We start from the raw sequence: 13,454 nt of genomic DNA, 5'->3' as shown, positions 1-13,454 counted from the left end.
TCTTATCTTTCCATTATCGCCCACGTCGATACGGAGAAATAACGTTTCGTGAGTCGTGACTAGAAATAATCGAAATCGATCTCTGAGATGCAACAAAGTGCCAACCAAAATGCAGCGGTTGTATATACAATAGTCGAAGCATCTGTTTGAAAATTTCGCGAAGCTTCTAAACGAGTTCACCTTTGTATTATTTTCGCAATCCTAAACGATGCGTTACTTTTATATTTTTTCCGTCGTAAAATCGTTCGGTTTGTTAATCCGATTCAAACGATTGTTTGACCATTTCTCCCTTTTTTTTAATTTTACGTTTCATCGTGTTGAGTAAAACGAATATTTTTTTTCGAGAGTATCGAAAATTTTCCCTCGCAATAATGGAATTAATTTTGATCAATGCCACGGATAATTAAAAGGTCCTATTATTTTCGCAGGTGTTTATATCGATCGTGTTTCGTACTGTATACATTTACACTTTTGTGAATACTGATGTTCATCGTTGAAAAAAGAAAAAAAAAAAACGAATTGTAACGAAATATTTTTTTTCCAAGCACTTCTCTCTCCGTAATACCAACAAACATCCGATACGTTGAACAATAGTTTTACAAGTGTTGTATCGGTCGGTATCGCCGAACCGTGAGACGGATGGTGGGGCAAGGAGAGTTGGATAAATCGAGAATTTCGTGCAAAGATACCTCAAAAAATAACACAAGGTGTTATCGTTACGTTTCATTACGTTTATTTCGTAAGGTTTTCGTATTCGCACGACTTATCCTACGTTAATAAGTTTGCGATTATTATTACTAATTCGTAATATCAATACGTTTTCTGTATATATAGATCTGTCTATACATATATAGCTTTATCTATACAATCTATATATCTAATATATATATATATATATATAACATTATATATATATATATACTCTTTTTAATAATATACACGCAGAGATCTATCTACGATACGACTTTTTCCGTTTCAATCGTTTAATTATTCACACGATCCGTTTTGCAATAAATATATATTATATCTCAATCCTCGTCAAACTACCAATTTCGTGCAACCAAATCGCGCGCATTGGTTGCAAGGAATAATGTTACGCGAATAAATGCACAAAATGACGAGACACACAAACGCACTACAGGAAACGATCGTATTACTTTTTACGAATTTTTATCACCTTTGTCTCGTTCCATTTAATTAACTAGCAGAAAGAACTTTTATCGTTTTCATTGAATGTATAATTGGCTGGGGCTGATATTTTGAGGTTATAAATTAAAACATTAAGTCCGAGACAGATATACGAGAAATAACTATTGTTTATTTATTTGTTTACTGTACGTACATAAGAATAACATACGTACTTATAGATTTCTTTGTTTCAATTTCTTTTATTTGCCTGTTATTGCACAATTGTATCTTATTAATAGAGTATTATTTGTACTTGCTAATAAGTAAACACTATTTATAATTATAAATTGTCAGATTTCAGATTGAAACACCGATTGATGTCGTTTTTATGGAAATAGTTTAAATCTCAAACTGGAAGAATTATTTGTAAATCAGTATTTAAAATTGTGAAAAATAACAAATGATTTAGTTCTAAAACCTTATGCAATCTTTTTTTATATCTCTCTATGTATAATTTAAGCGTCTTACCAAAGATTGTGTAATAAAATATTACTGTCATTTATTTAACATTATCATCCTGGACGAGGCTCGTGGCGTCTTATCTCCCTTTGCGTGTCTCAAATTACTATACAGAATTGCTTTCAAAATATGTACATAAACGTTGAAAATTTTATAACCTCACTATATCACTCCCATCAACTGTATCCATTATGGTCACAAGAACGTTTGATGCGAATTATCGATGTAACTTTCTTCATCCATCAATTCTTAACCCAATTGAGAAAACGACTTTGCTACAGTGACTATTCTGTATCAGGTATAATAATATTCCATTAATCCTCGATTGTAAACATCATTACGGTATATTCTCATTTTCAATATGGCGTCCAAGATTAAGAGCTATATAAAGAAGATCAATAAATATATAAATAATATTCCAACATATTGCGAATATTATTAATGAAATTGATTTTAAAAACTATCGAAAATGATTACTAAAATAAAATTTATCAGTTTAAAAATTATATTGACATCGTAGTGCTAAAACCATCTGGTGTATTAAATTGCATTAATAATTATCCACTTCTTTATCAATTCTTCTATTTTATAGTCTAAAAATCTGTTTCTAAGTATCTTGAATATTGATCTCGTGTTTTTATCGGAAATGGATAATTCCGACAGGGACACGTGCACTGCCTGAAATATTTTTTTCTGTCTCATTAATTCGCTGCAGGTTTGTACAGTTGCAATGTGTGCAGAATCGTTCGTATCTTGATGCAAACAAGATCATCGCGAGAAGGAATTTTGAATCGGCCAAAATTACCGTAGATCAGTAAAGAGATCTGCCTTTGTTTGCTCAGGTGACGACGATCATCACTGATATTCACATCTGTTTTCACGCCACATCTCGCGTCATTCGCTCTTCCGATTCATTAATGAATGATCCAGCATGCAATAAAACTGATCACGTAAGTATTTAGAGATCGAAAGTATCATCCCGAAACCTCAATCTGTATAATACTGCCCTCCTTATATGTTTACGTAGTTAAAATGTCCTCTCTAATATTTTCCGATTTTTTAAACTTTATTGGAATATTTAAAGTCTTCCGTGTCCATTGCTTTAATTCTTGCACTTTAAGTAAATTAAAGCTACAATTTCTGCATTTTAAGTAAAGTTATATAGATTGTTACGAAACAATTATTAAATATTTGTAATTGAATAAAGAAAAACAGAGATTATAAAAAATAAAACCAACTTTTCCGAGTTTTTTGAAATGTTAGATAGGAGCAGAATTTGCTTTCGTTATTAAACTGCTCTACAACAAGTTCAAAGCATGAAATGAAACATTCTGACATTTGATTTAAACGATAATTTATGTGAAAAGAGAAACTTTGGAGACGAAAGCTAAAAAATGCATTACAAAATAATATTATTTATTATCAAATTCTCGGTCATCGAATTTTCTGCTTTTTACTCAATACAAACAAAGAAATGAAAAAAAAAAAATTACTGCTGCCAGCTGCGGCCATTTTGAAGCTATATGTCAATCTGCTATCTCCTTAGATCAAGTAGTACATGTGTACTAAACTTTTTACGTCCCGAAGAAGGACACGTGTTCACTCTGATCGCGATAATGTCTTGAAAATGTCAAGTATGTATAACTTTAGTTGGTATACAACGATTCATTTCCTTCGTTCGTTATTTCTCGATCGATATATATATATAGAACCGGAATAAGATTCGATAGAGTATAAAATACCTCGAACTATATGTAGTTCCACTCCAACAACATATCTCTAATCGAAGTAGAAATTAGTGAATGCTGTTGCGTTGAATTATTCGCACAATTCACTGCAAGCATTTTCCTCGATAAGAATCGGTAATAATCGACAGACTCATAAGAAAAACAATCTTTATCAAGAGATATAAAATTTTATGATTTCATTAAATATAATTCTTCTACAATATAAATATAAATATATTTATAGTAATTAAAAGACAGCGCCAATACCTAAAATGTATTTTTTTTTTTTTTTTGTTTTGATGAGAAAGAAATGCAGTTTTCGTATTTAAAAGTGTATTAACCCGAATATTAGCTGACTATGAATATATAGCACATTCCAGAAAGTGATTTGATTTTGATTAATCTCAAATTGCTTTTTCTTAGATTACACAAATTAAGTATGAAAATGAAGTATTGTGGCAGTCCATTCAGTTGTTTAATACGAAGAATATTTCATTAAAGAGATTGAAATAAATAAAAGATGCTAGGGATAAAGGTGAACAAGGATCGTTTTTGTCATGAGTCTTTCAATTCTCACCTATTCGTTAAAATCCTTTTTTACTGCACCTATAAAGTGCTACGTTATACATTCACTGTACTATTATCAAGTACATGAACGATGAAATATCTACAGCTATTTTCGTATCGTTTAGTTCGTATAGTTTCGGCAAATTGAGATTCAAATTGATATTACTTTCACACCGTTTTATCATGGATTTCTAGACTTATCTAATTCCACTCTTTGGCGAGCTCTTCCGTGCACGGGATCCACTCTTGTTTCACATAAACCAAGCTCGGGTCGTAGTGCTCGGTGTGATGTTCTTCAAGGCCTCGGTGATGAGGCCTTGAATTTCGGTATTCTCAGTACTTGTGCAACGTGATGGGTAGATTTCCGCTAGTGTTGACAGTATTGCAGTCTTGGTAGTATCTGTGGTACAAGGGTGGAGACGGAGCTGCGCTCGATGAGAGTGGAGTTGGTGGGCTGGATCTGAAAATTGTGGATACTTTACCACATTTTCCAAAGTCGTTCTGGCACAGGAAAACATCCATGGATAATAATTTGCGATATATGTAACACTGTTATTACATTTTTTCAAGCAATTAAATTTTGTTATATTTAATATCTCATTGTCATATTATGGTACAATTATGTTATAGAATTTATGTTACATTACAGTTATATTATAAAATTGTATTTTCTCTCGCTCATATTAAAATGAAGTTTCAGGAAATTAAATTTCTTACTTTTAATAATAAATATCTATTCTGCTCTCGCTAGAATACGTTATAAAATTTATATTATGCTATATATTTGCGCATCATAAAACTGCACTTTTGCTACATTTTAAGGAAATACAATTTAAAATTGTAAATAATTAATCTTATTACTCTTAGACGTCACCAATCTCACTACACTATCTACATATATCGTAGTACAATTATATTTCAATATTATATTCATATTACTTATATTATACTTATTTACATCATAAAATTTCATATCGCTTTAACTACAATACAATCTTTAATTTCAAGTAATTAAATCCTTTTACTCTTTTATACATTTATCTACTTACATATAAAAGACATCTTTGGAAAGAAATCTTACAAAAAAAAATCTTTTTTAAGTTAAGAAAAGATGGTAATAAAATATACAATGAAACAATTAATAATTTTGACCTAGATACATACATACTACAGTACTATTGTAAGTTCTAAATAATTAAACTGTTTTACTTTTCGTATATTACAATTCATTAGACATCTTGCCCAGGTAAAGGATAAACGACTGTAGAACAGCGAAAGGATCCACCAGTGATTTCTGTTTTTACCTGTAAAGCTGACAGCTCGGCGATTGGGTATCCTGATAAATGGCGGCGGCGTCGGGGCTGGCCGCCTCCTGGTACCATTGCGAGTGTCCCGCGCTGTTATTATGGTTTCTCGAATTGTATTCCGCATGATCCATTATGTAACCAGCCGTGGGCGTGCAATAAGGCGCGTACATGGTTCCAGGCGGCGAGCCGTTGCTCCTAGACACGGTGCTGTTGTGACCGTATCCAGTGGTTGCCATCATTGCCGCGACGGCGGCCGTCGTCGTAGTTGTAGTCGCGCAAACGGAGGGCAGGTGGTCCCTGGAGACCACCCCCGAACCCATCGACTCCCTGCTCGTCATAATCGAGTGTGCGTGAGGGTGAGGATGTTGAAGACCGTGAGGATGATGCGTATGATGTGGATTATCCCTTGTCATTAGAGCTGCGCTGTTCTCTCTCGTCGTCATCAGTGCATCCACGCTAAAACTAGTAGGATCTAATCCCATAGACACATCTTGAATGCTGTCTTGATGAACCTGATGAGCTTGATGCACTTGATGACCCAGAGCAGTTTGGATGACGCTTTGGCCAGCTACCGCGACGGCTGACGTCGTCGTAACCGCTGTCTTTGTGTCTTGGATAGGACTGTGAAGACCGTATTTCGCTTGTACAGCCATACAATGACTACCAGCGTCGTTTACCGGCTCCCTTTTCGGTTTACACAAAGTCGTCTCCAGGGTGCCCAATTTCTTCGTAGATGCATCCGACGGTGGCGCTATTACGATGTTGCTAGGTTTCGTCTCGTCCTGATTACGTTGCTTCTCGGGAACCAAGCCTTGTCTCTTTAAAGCTTCTTCTTTCTCTTTCAGAGCATCTTTCTTTTTAAAGCGCCGCCGACGCCTTAGATAAGAACCGTTATCGAACATATTGTAGCTATCCGGATCCAGCGACCAGTAACTTCCTTTTCCGGGCTTCTTGTCATCCCTCGGTACCTTCACAAAGCACTCGTTTAGGCTGAGGTTATGCCTGATGGAATTCTGCCAGCCTTGCTTGTTCTCGCGGTAATAAGGAAAACGCTCCATGATAAACTGATAAATCCCGTTTAACGTGATTTTCTTGTCGGGAGCGTTTTGGATCGCCATCGCGATCAAAGCTATGTAAGAATACGGAGGTTTTACCATATCCTTACCGGGATGGTGAATGTGTTGCTGGGTTATACCCGAGACTGGGTAACCTGCCGCCGTCGCGTAACCGCCGTACCGGTATTGTTCGTAGTATCCTGGTGCGGCACCCACTCCTGGATACGACGGAGTCCCCATCCCAACAGGAACCGCCGTTGCATGCCTGTAATATGCATTCTGCTCGCTGAACAGCGTATGCATCTTTACAATTGCACCTGATCTTGGCTTTACTTTAAACACGAGGGGGTGATTTTGGAAAGGATACAGTAACGCCTGACCCTGTGATACGTGAATCTATATAATATATCTAGATCACTGGCTCTATATATTTGCAGAATAGTTTTAACGTAACGACATTTTTATTTAAGTTAAGTTAAGTATCCTATATATCCTCGAAAGACGGCAGTGAACTTTGATTTTTACATTCACTCACTGATTTCGATCAGTCACATTTAGTTATTTACACTTAGTCACTAAACAATTGGATGGCAGAATCGATATACGATGATATAGGGAATTTCACTAGATATTTCTGGCCAAGTCGATACAGTCACTCACTGAAACTTTCGAATCGGCATGGTAGCCACTCGGTTCGATAGATCGTCGGCGAATTATCAATTCCGTCGGCGGTAGACGGAGACGGCGGCGTTCGTTTACTCGTTAGACCGTTTAAATGGTGTTTTGTTGACGCTTCGGAATATCTCTGTAGTCTGTTGGGAAGTTGGTCTCCGTCGATCGAGGAAGAGACAGGCGGCGCGGCGTGGTGCAAGACAAGGGTGCATCCAGTGGTCGATGCAAGGCTAACCCGTAAACCCGCGTGCACGCGTATTATGATACACAACAGGCCGGAGTTTACTCAACCCCGAGTAAAAACACACTGGGGCCTCGGCCTCGCGAGCGAACGAAGTGTTCGGTGTCGGGCAGCACGGCTGCGCGACCCGTACGTGCCGCTTCTCTTCGAAAAATCACGAGAAACCCCGTGACGGCCTGCCGCCTGTTATTCAACGGGCCACGTGATTGGCCAGCCGCCAATCATGTGACTCCACCTACGTGAGTCGACCAATCAGAGGGCTAGTATTAAAGGGAAATTCGTGGACGCCTCTACGGTTAGGTTGCCAAGGATCGTGCCACACTCCTAACTCAGTCACGCCCTCGTGACTCGCGCAGGGCCGACGCAACAAAAGCGAGACAATGAGCATCGCCCTGCGTGTGGTGTGAGAGCACACGCGAAATTTTTCCGCGCGCGACTACGCGGCCGTCGGATACTTTTACACCGTATACCCATCAATCGACGGATTTTACAAGATCGAAGGCTGGGCGTTGGATTATTGAGTTTCTTTGTCCAGAGAGTTTTTGAGAGTTTTGATTACGTTGTTTGGTTCGACAGATAACGACGGATATGGTCGCGGGATCACGGAGAATTTAGAAGTGACGACCACGTGGTGATTTCGTTCTGATCGATTCGCGTTTCTCTTACTTATAACAGTGTTCATTTTCTAGGGTATTGAGTGACATATTTTTTAACTAATCGGAGTTTTCCAACTATATACATATATATGTAGTGGTTTAAGGTATATTTAATGGATACTGTTTAATTGACTAAAATATAGTGAGGTAGAGTAGTTATCAAGGATTATATGTACAGGAAAGAGAATCGAATTATTTTGTGTGATATGAGAGAATTTTTGAAATTGTCGTCCTTAATTGTAAAAATCTTCAGCTTGCTATTTTAGGATCTTCGTAAAATTACCAACAACGAATATATTAATTTATCACTGTAATTACTATTGTGAACTGTCTTTCAAATCGAATTATTCGATGACAATACATGTCCATATTTTTCAATTAATTTTCACATAACTATCGTGGTCAATATATTTAATCAACTGTAAAAATTCAATATTTTTTCATCAAATTTCTATCTGATATCTATAAATAATTAATAATACGTATTCTTGCGTGAAACTTCAGACTGATAATTGTAATTCTATTGATTTTATCTTCGTAGTACTGTCGAAAATAAGAGTTGCTTGTATTTTATAGAGGTTCGTTTTGAAAGACGCGACGAATGAAAGTACGACGCGGTTCTTGCGCGAGAAATACAGATAGGTGTGTAATCCGTGGACGAAGAAACTCTAGAAACCCCCGGGGAAAAGGCTCTCGAGTGGTAGAGTTATATAGATAAGGGAGAGACATCACGTTCTTATAGACGAGGGATTCAATTTGGCGTCTGTTTTTCCAAGGGTTCGACTCCAGTCTTGCGAAAACACTCGAGAGGACACCTCGGCTTCCATCTTAGCGTTTCCACTGGGCTCCTCATGAATCCCTCTCCCTGAACTTCTATCCAGGTTCTCAAAATATCTTCGATCGTCGCGATGTTCCACTTTTTCGTTTCCAGTTCGGCGAATCGCGTTTCACAAATCACGTGCATCATCCGCGACAATTCTTCAAACTAGTCAATAGATTCGATAACAAGCGACGAATCGCGCACGGAGTTTTCCCACTTTGAAAATAATTTATTTTAAAAATAATTCCAATTAAAAATAACCGTAGAGATTCTTTGGGGAACGTTTTGCAACCATTTTGAAGATCTCAACCTATCGATTAGAAACGCAGAATTCAAAGTATCTATTGCTGTTATCGTCGAAGAAAATGTGATTTTTATTTGATGTTTAAAAAAGTTATTATCTTTGCCTGTTTGAAAGATCTCATTTGAATAAACCTTTTGTTGACAAAATCTCGTTTACTTTTGTTTTCGGTAAATGTACTTGCGTGTTCATATTCTTCTGCTTTCATGGAACAACGTGAAACATTTCGGCGTTCAAAGAGATTTTTTATTTTCGCATTTGTTTGTCTGTCTGACTACAATTCCATGTTTAATGTAGTTCGAAACGAGCGTTTTAAAATGTTTTTTCTCTTTCGTTGCAAATCGCGAAAAACAAATGATCTTGAGAACCTTCGGCACGTCTGCAGACAATTGCAAAGTTTGCAAATTGCGGAAGTCTTCGAGAAAACGAGAAGGAAGGTTATCTTAAGAAAACATTTCATACAATAATTCATCGTACTGCCGATAAAAATTGTTTGACGTCGGTTCCTGTAATTTCGCGGATGACGAACACGAACGTGTGTCGCGATAAGAGACAACAATATGACTAATTTTAAATACGTCGTCCTTCGCCAAAATGATATTCAAAAGTTACTCCTCGAGAAGAGAAACGCTGATAAATGTTAATTCCTCTGTTCTTCTTTAAATTTGTTAGAGCAGCTTGAGAAACGGGTAGGACGACTTTGAATAAGTTCGCATATTCGCGCTTATGGTTTCACGTGTTCTGGATTCCACGGACTCTTTACGACTGACTACGACTAGTTTGAAATAGTATAATCGCCTGATTAGATAGCGTTGTTTGACAATTATCGTCTCTGTCTCGTCGACAAAATTTAATAATTATCTCTTAGAACGTATTATAATCATTTCTTAGAAATGTATCAGGTATTACATGATCTTATTTTATTTCCTCCTAATTCGTTAGATCTATTATGGAGAATTTATCTCAAGCTGACTCTATTGTCTTTATCTTTGATCTCTTTCATTTTCCACGGATATAAGCGTGAGTTCAGTTCGAAACGGGAAAAATCGATGACACAACCTGCGACGTTTAATTTTCATTTAAATGAGACAACGTTCATTGTAGGTGTTTCGATTCGGGTCCCTTTCGACCTCTTTCCTCCCACAGTCCCTAAGGCTACCCACACAGGCAACGCTTTCGAACTTTCGGCCAAAGTTTAATTGTCTTTTGCTTGCGTTCTATCTAAATTCGTCGTTCGCCACAGCTGTAGTTCCTCCAACGGTTAATCCATTTGATAAGACTCTGCAGTTAAAAAAGGAAAAAGAGACTGAAAGATGCTTCGCGTGTTATAGCGTTGTAGGCTATCTACATTTTACATTTTAACTCAAATTATTCCTAAACAATTCACTTTTCCAAACACGCATCGTTATAATAAATCCTTTTGAATTTGTATACCATAACGATAATTAATTGTTGTGCGCAAGAGTTACACATATGAAAATTACGAGCTACGATATAAATAGAAGGTGCATAGAAAAAATTGTCAAGTAGACCACAGTGAAGCTTTAATTTCAGTAGATCTCATTCGTATTGTCAAGCGTAATCAGCAAAAAGGCGGCTTGAAGCTGGGATGAACGATAAAAAAGACAATAATTTCCATGCTCCTTTTCGCGTTGACTGGTCGACAAGCACCTCTCGCGAGGTGTTTAAGAAATTTCGAGGTCTTTCCAAATAAACCACCGCCATGACCTATCCCATAAGATCGGCGTGGATATGGCCGGGGCTCTTTTTTGCCCGGCAGAAACAATAAACCGGGAATTTCGTGGCCTCGCCGGCAGCATTGCGTCACGGGCCACGTCAAGAAAAGTACATTTTCTTTATGACGCATGCTGTTGGCGAATCACAAAAAAAAAAAAAAAAAGAGAAAAAACGTTGTTACGCGGATGTTTCGTGTTCTTTTTTCGAATGTCCCATGACGTTCCTTAGGCACCGTTTTCAATGCCGGGAATTGAAATCTCCGAGCGCAGGCAATGTTTTACGTTGGGCATGATAAAGGCAGATAGCCTTTAAAAACGACATCTTTTGGAAATAAATTCGTAATCCAGGAGGAAAAATAAACTCGAACGCGAACTCGAAATCTCCGAAATCTCTGGAACAGTGACTGTTTTCCGTTGAACGGAATAAGGTCAGCTAGCCTCCCAAAACGCCATCTCTTGGAGCTAAAATAGTAATCCAAGAGAAAAAACAAACTCGCAACTCGAAATCTCGAAATTCGAACTGATAGATCGTTGGATTGGTTTTTATCATTTTGACTTAATGTTTCAGCCTTCGCGCCTATTAGATTGTGCAAATTCATATTTTTCGTGTATGCAGTTAAAAAATGGATCCCAAGTAGACGACCGTCCTTTGTAATCTTCTAAGAGCGTAGACTTCTTTGTAATCATGGAAATTCGTACTTTTACGAGCACTTCTATAATTTAAAAAGATTATAATTAGGCGGAGAATTACGTGGTACGACAGATATGTACAAGAAAATATTTTAACTATTCCTGTAGGATTCCAATGTTTGTTCTTTAAAACTCGGAACGCTCTTTGTGCGAACAACACCACTTCGATTAACGATATTTACATTCACGATAACCTTCATTTTCTCACATTCTTGGCACTGTCGCGACCTACGGTGTCGTCAAATTCCAGACATGTTGAATTAAATGATGAAACAGCTGAACAGAACTTCACATTGACTCAGTCAGAACACGACGATCGTTATCAGATTCGTCTGTTCTCCTTATCGATTTATTCTGACAAATATCGTGTTCTGATCTACGGTATCTAATTTTGCTCAATTTGAAATTCCTTTCTATTGCCACTTTATGACGCTACGTTATCCCATGAAATTGCGAATAAAATACGGTAGGTAGGTATATTGGGTTGGTAACTAAGTGATTGCGGATTTGGTAATTAGGTGGTAATGGCAAAATCCGCGGTCACTTAGTTGCCAACCCAATATAACGACAAAAATGATATTCTCACGCGTTAATGTCGATCGTCGCGTATTCGTTACTAGGTTACGATGTTTACGCAAATTCAAAGTTTTATACGTACGAGCAAGGAAGTAAAAGTTGAACAGCACTTCGCATATTTCATATTTTTCATCGTGTGTATTCTGTGCGCTTCTACGGTTTCCCATAAATTTTCTATGAATGCGTAAAAATCCGCAGTCTGTGCATTACTAGACACGAGTATGGGATAATATAAAACAAGTAATAAGTATAGAATAGTATATCGTTTTCGTATGTAAATTTCCAAAAGTTATTGAGCGGAGGAAACGGTATAAGGTCAGATGATCACGAGGCATTTACTTAGCAAAGTTATCAACCCATCGATTGGAATTCTCATCGAGTTAATTAACAGTCTATTAGACGGCTTTTCGTTCCGTCAGTCAAAGTGTCTGTCGAATCGGACGAACGTGTGACGTTCGAGGTCGCCATCGAAGACGACATTCGTTCGAACGATTTTCACTTCGGTTTTTCTTTGAAGTTTTTTGCGCTCGAAGGCTGGCTGTTAGTCCGCGAGTATTGGTTTACACGAGTTCCTGAGTTCGGTGGTCCCGAGAATTAAATTTCATCGTTGTATAAACAACTGGGAGCAGACGAGAGGCATACGGAATACATGGAGACTTCCTACGAGTTAATCCGATCGGATCATACGCGCCTCGATGTCGACTCGTTCCCTTCGCGCGAGCTTTTTCGCGCGATAAAAATAGGTGGGAGTCTTTGAGTTCCTCCTTCGGATTCGATTTGGATTCGTTTTAACATGTTCGTAGCATACAATGTTTATTAACATAAAATTCTGTATTAACAAATAATTTTCATAAAATACCTTTCTCTATATCCTGACGCTTTACGTATGAGTTTAATATGAATTATTATCTTAATTCATATTAATGTAATTGTAGCAAATTGAAATATGCTACGCCGTAACATTCAATTTTTGCAAAATGTTATGTCGTACTCGGACGCTTTTTTCAAAAATCTTAAGCATCTAAGCCATTTGCGTTGCTGAGCTTTTGTTAGTCCATGAAATCTACTTTGTCTTAATTATTCTAAAAATTTTAATAACGTGGCTCACCGACGACCACTGTGCCAGTTAATACGTTAACCCTTTCGTTACCGAAGGTGGTTTTAGTTAAAATTTTGCACATTTAATCTCAATGATAAATTAAATAATAAAATAGACAGAAAATGTGAGTTATTACGTTTTGCGCCAACAATCTTCAACTAACATTGTGAATTATGTACTTCTACTTTATAATTTAAGCCGCTACAATCAGGTGGCAGCTATCTTTCTCATATCTTATTTCCAAGAATTCCAATTATTTATAATAATATTCATTTCTTTTTGTAGATTAGCTTGTTCAAACTACCATACCTTACTCTGTACCCATAAAGAACAGTTCAAATACCAATCAATGTAAGTTAC

The 13,454-nt window shown here is 37.1% G+C and overlaps 1 protein-coding gene across 1 annotated transcript; it reads right to left on the bottom strand.

Annotated features, from left to right (window-relative positions):
* Positions 1-582: 582 nt before the first annotated feature.
* LOC100648711 (fork head domain-containing protein crocodile) lies at positions 583-7,375 on the bottom strand. The gene is made up of 2 exons (XM_012310119.3): positions 5,246-7,375; positions 583-4,401 (listed from the first exon to the last, which is right to left on the bottom strand). Exons 1-2 carry the CDS (start codon positions 6,604-6,606, stop codon positions 4,275-4,277), a joined length of 1,488 nt encoding a protein of 495 aa, XP_012165509.1. The 5' UTR covers positions 6,607-7,375; the 3' UTR covers positions 583-4,274.
* Between the last annotated feature and the right edge of the window lie 6,079 nt (positions 7,376-13,454).

The sequence above is a fragment of the Bombus terrestris genome, chromosome 7, assembly GCF_910591885.1.
Source record: "Bombus terrestris chromosome 7, iyBomTerr1.2, whole genome shotgun sequence".
Classification (NCBI taxonomy): domain Eukaryota; kingdom Metazoa; phylum Arthropoda; class Insecta; order Hymenoptera; family Apidae; genus Bombus; species Bombus terrestris.
This window is presented reverse-complemented; position numbering and strand designations above follow the sequence as displayed.

Bases quoted from the DNA above. Each gene is read 5' to 3' on its own strand.
- LOC100648711 (XM_012310119.3), bottom strand. From the start codon at position 6,606: ATGCATACGCTGTTCAGCGAGCAGAATGCATATTACAGGCATGCAACG. The intron at 4,402-5,245 runs GTAAAAACAGAA...CACAATTTTCAG, and splicing joins CCGAGCTGTCAGCTTTACAG to ATCCAGCCCACCAACTCCAC.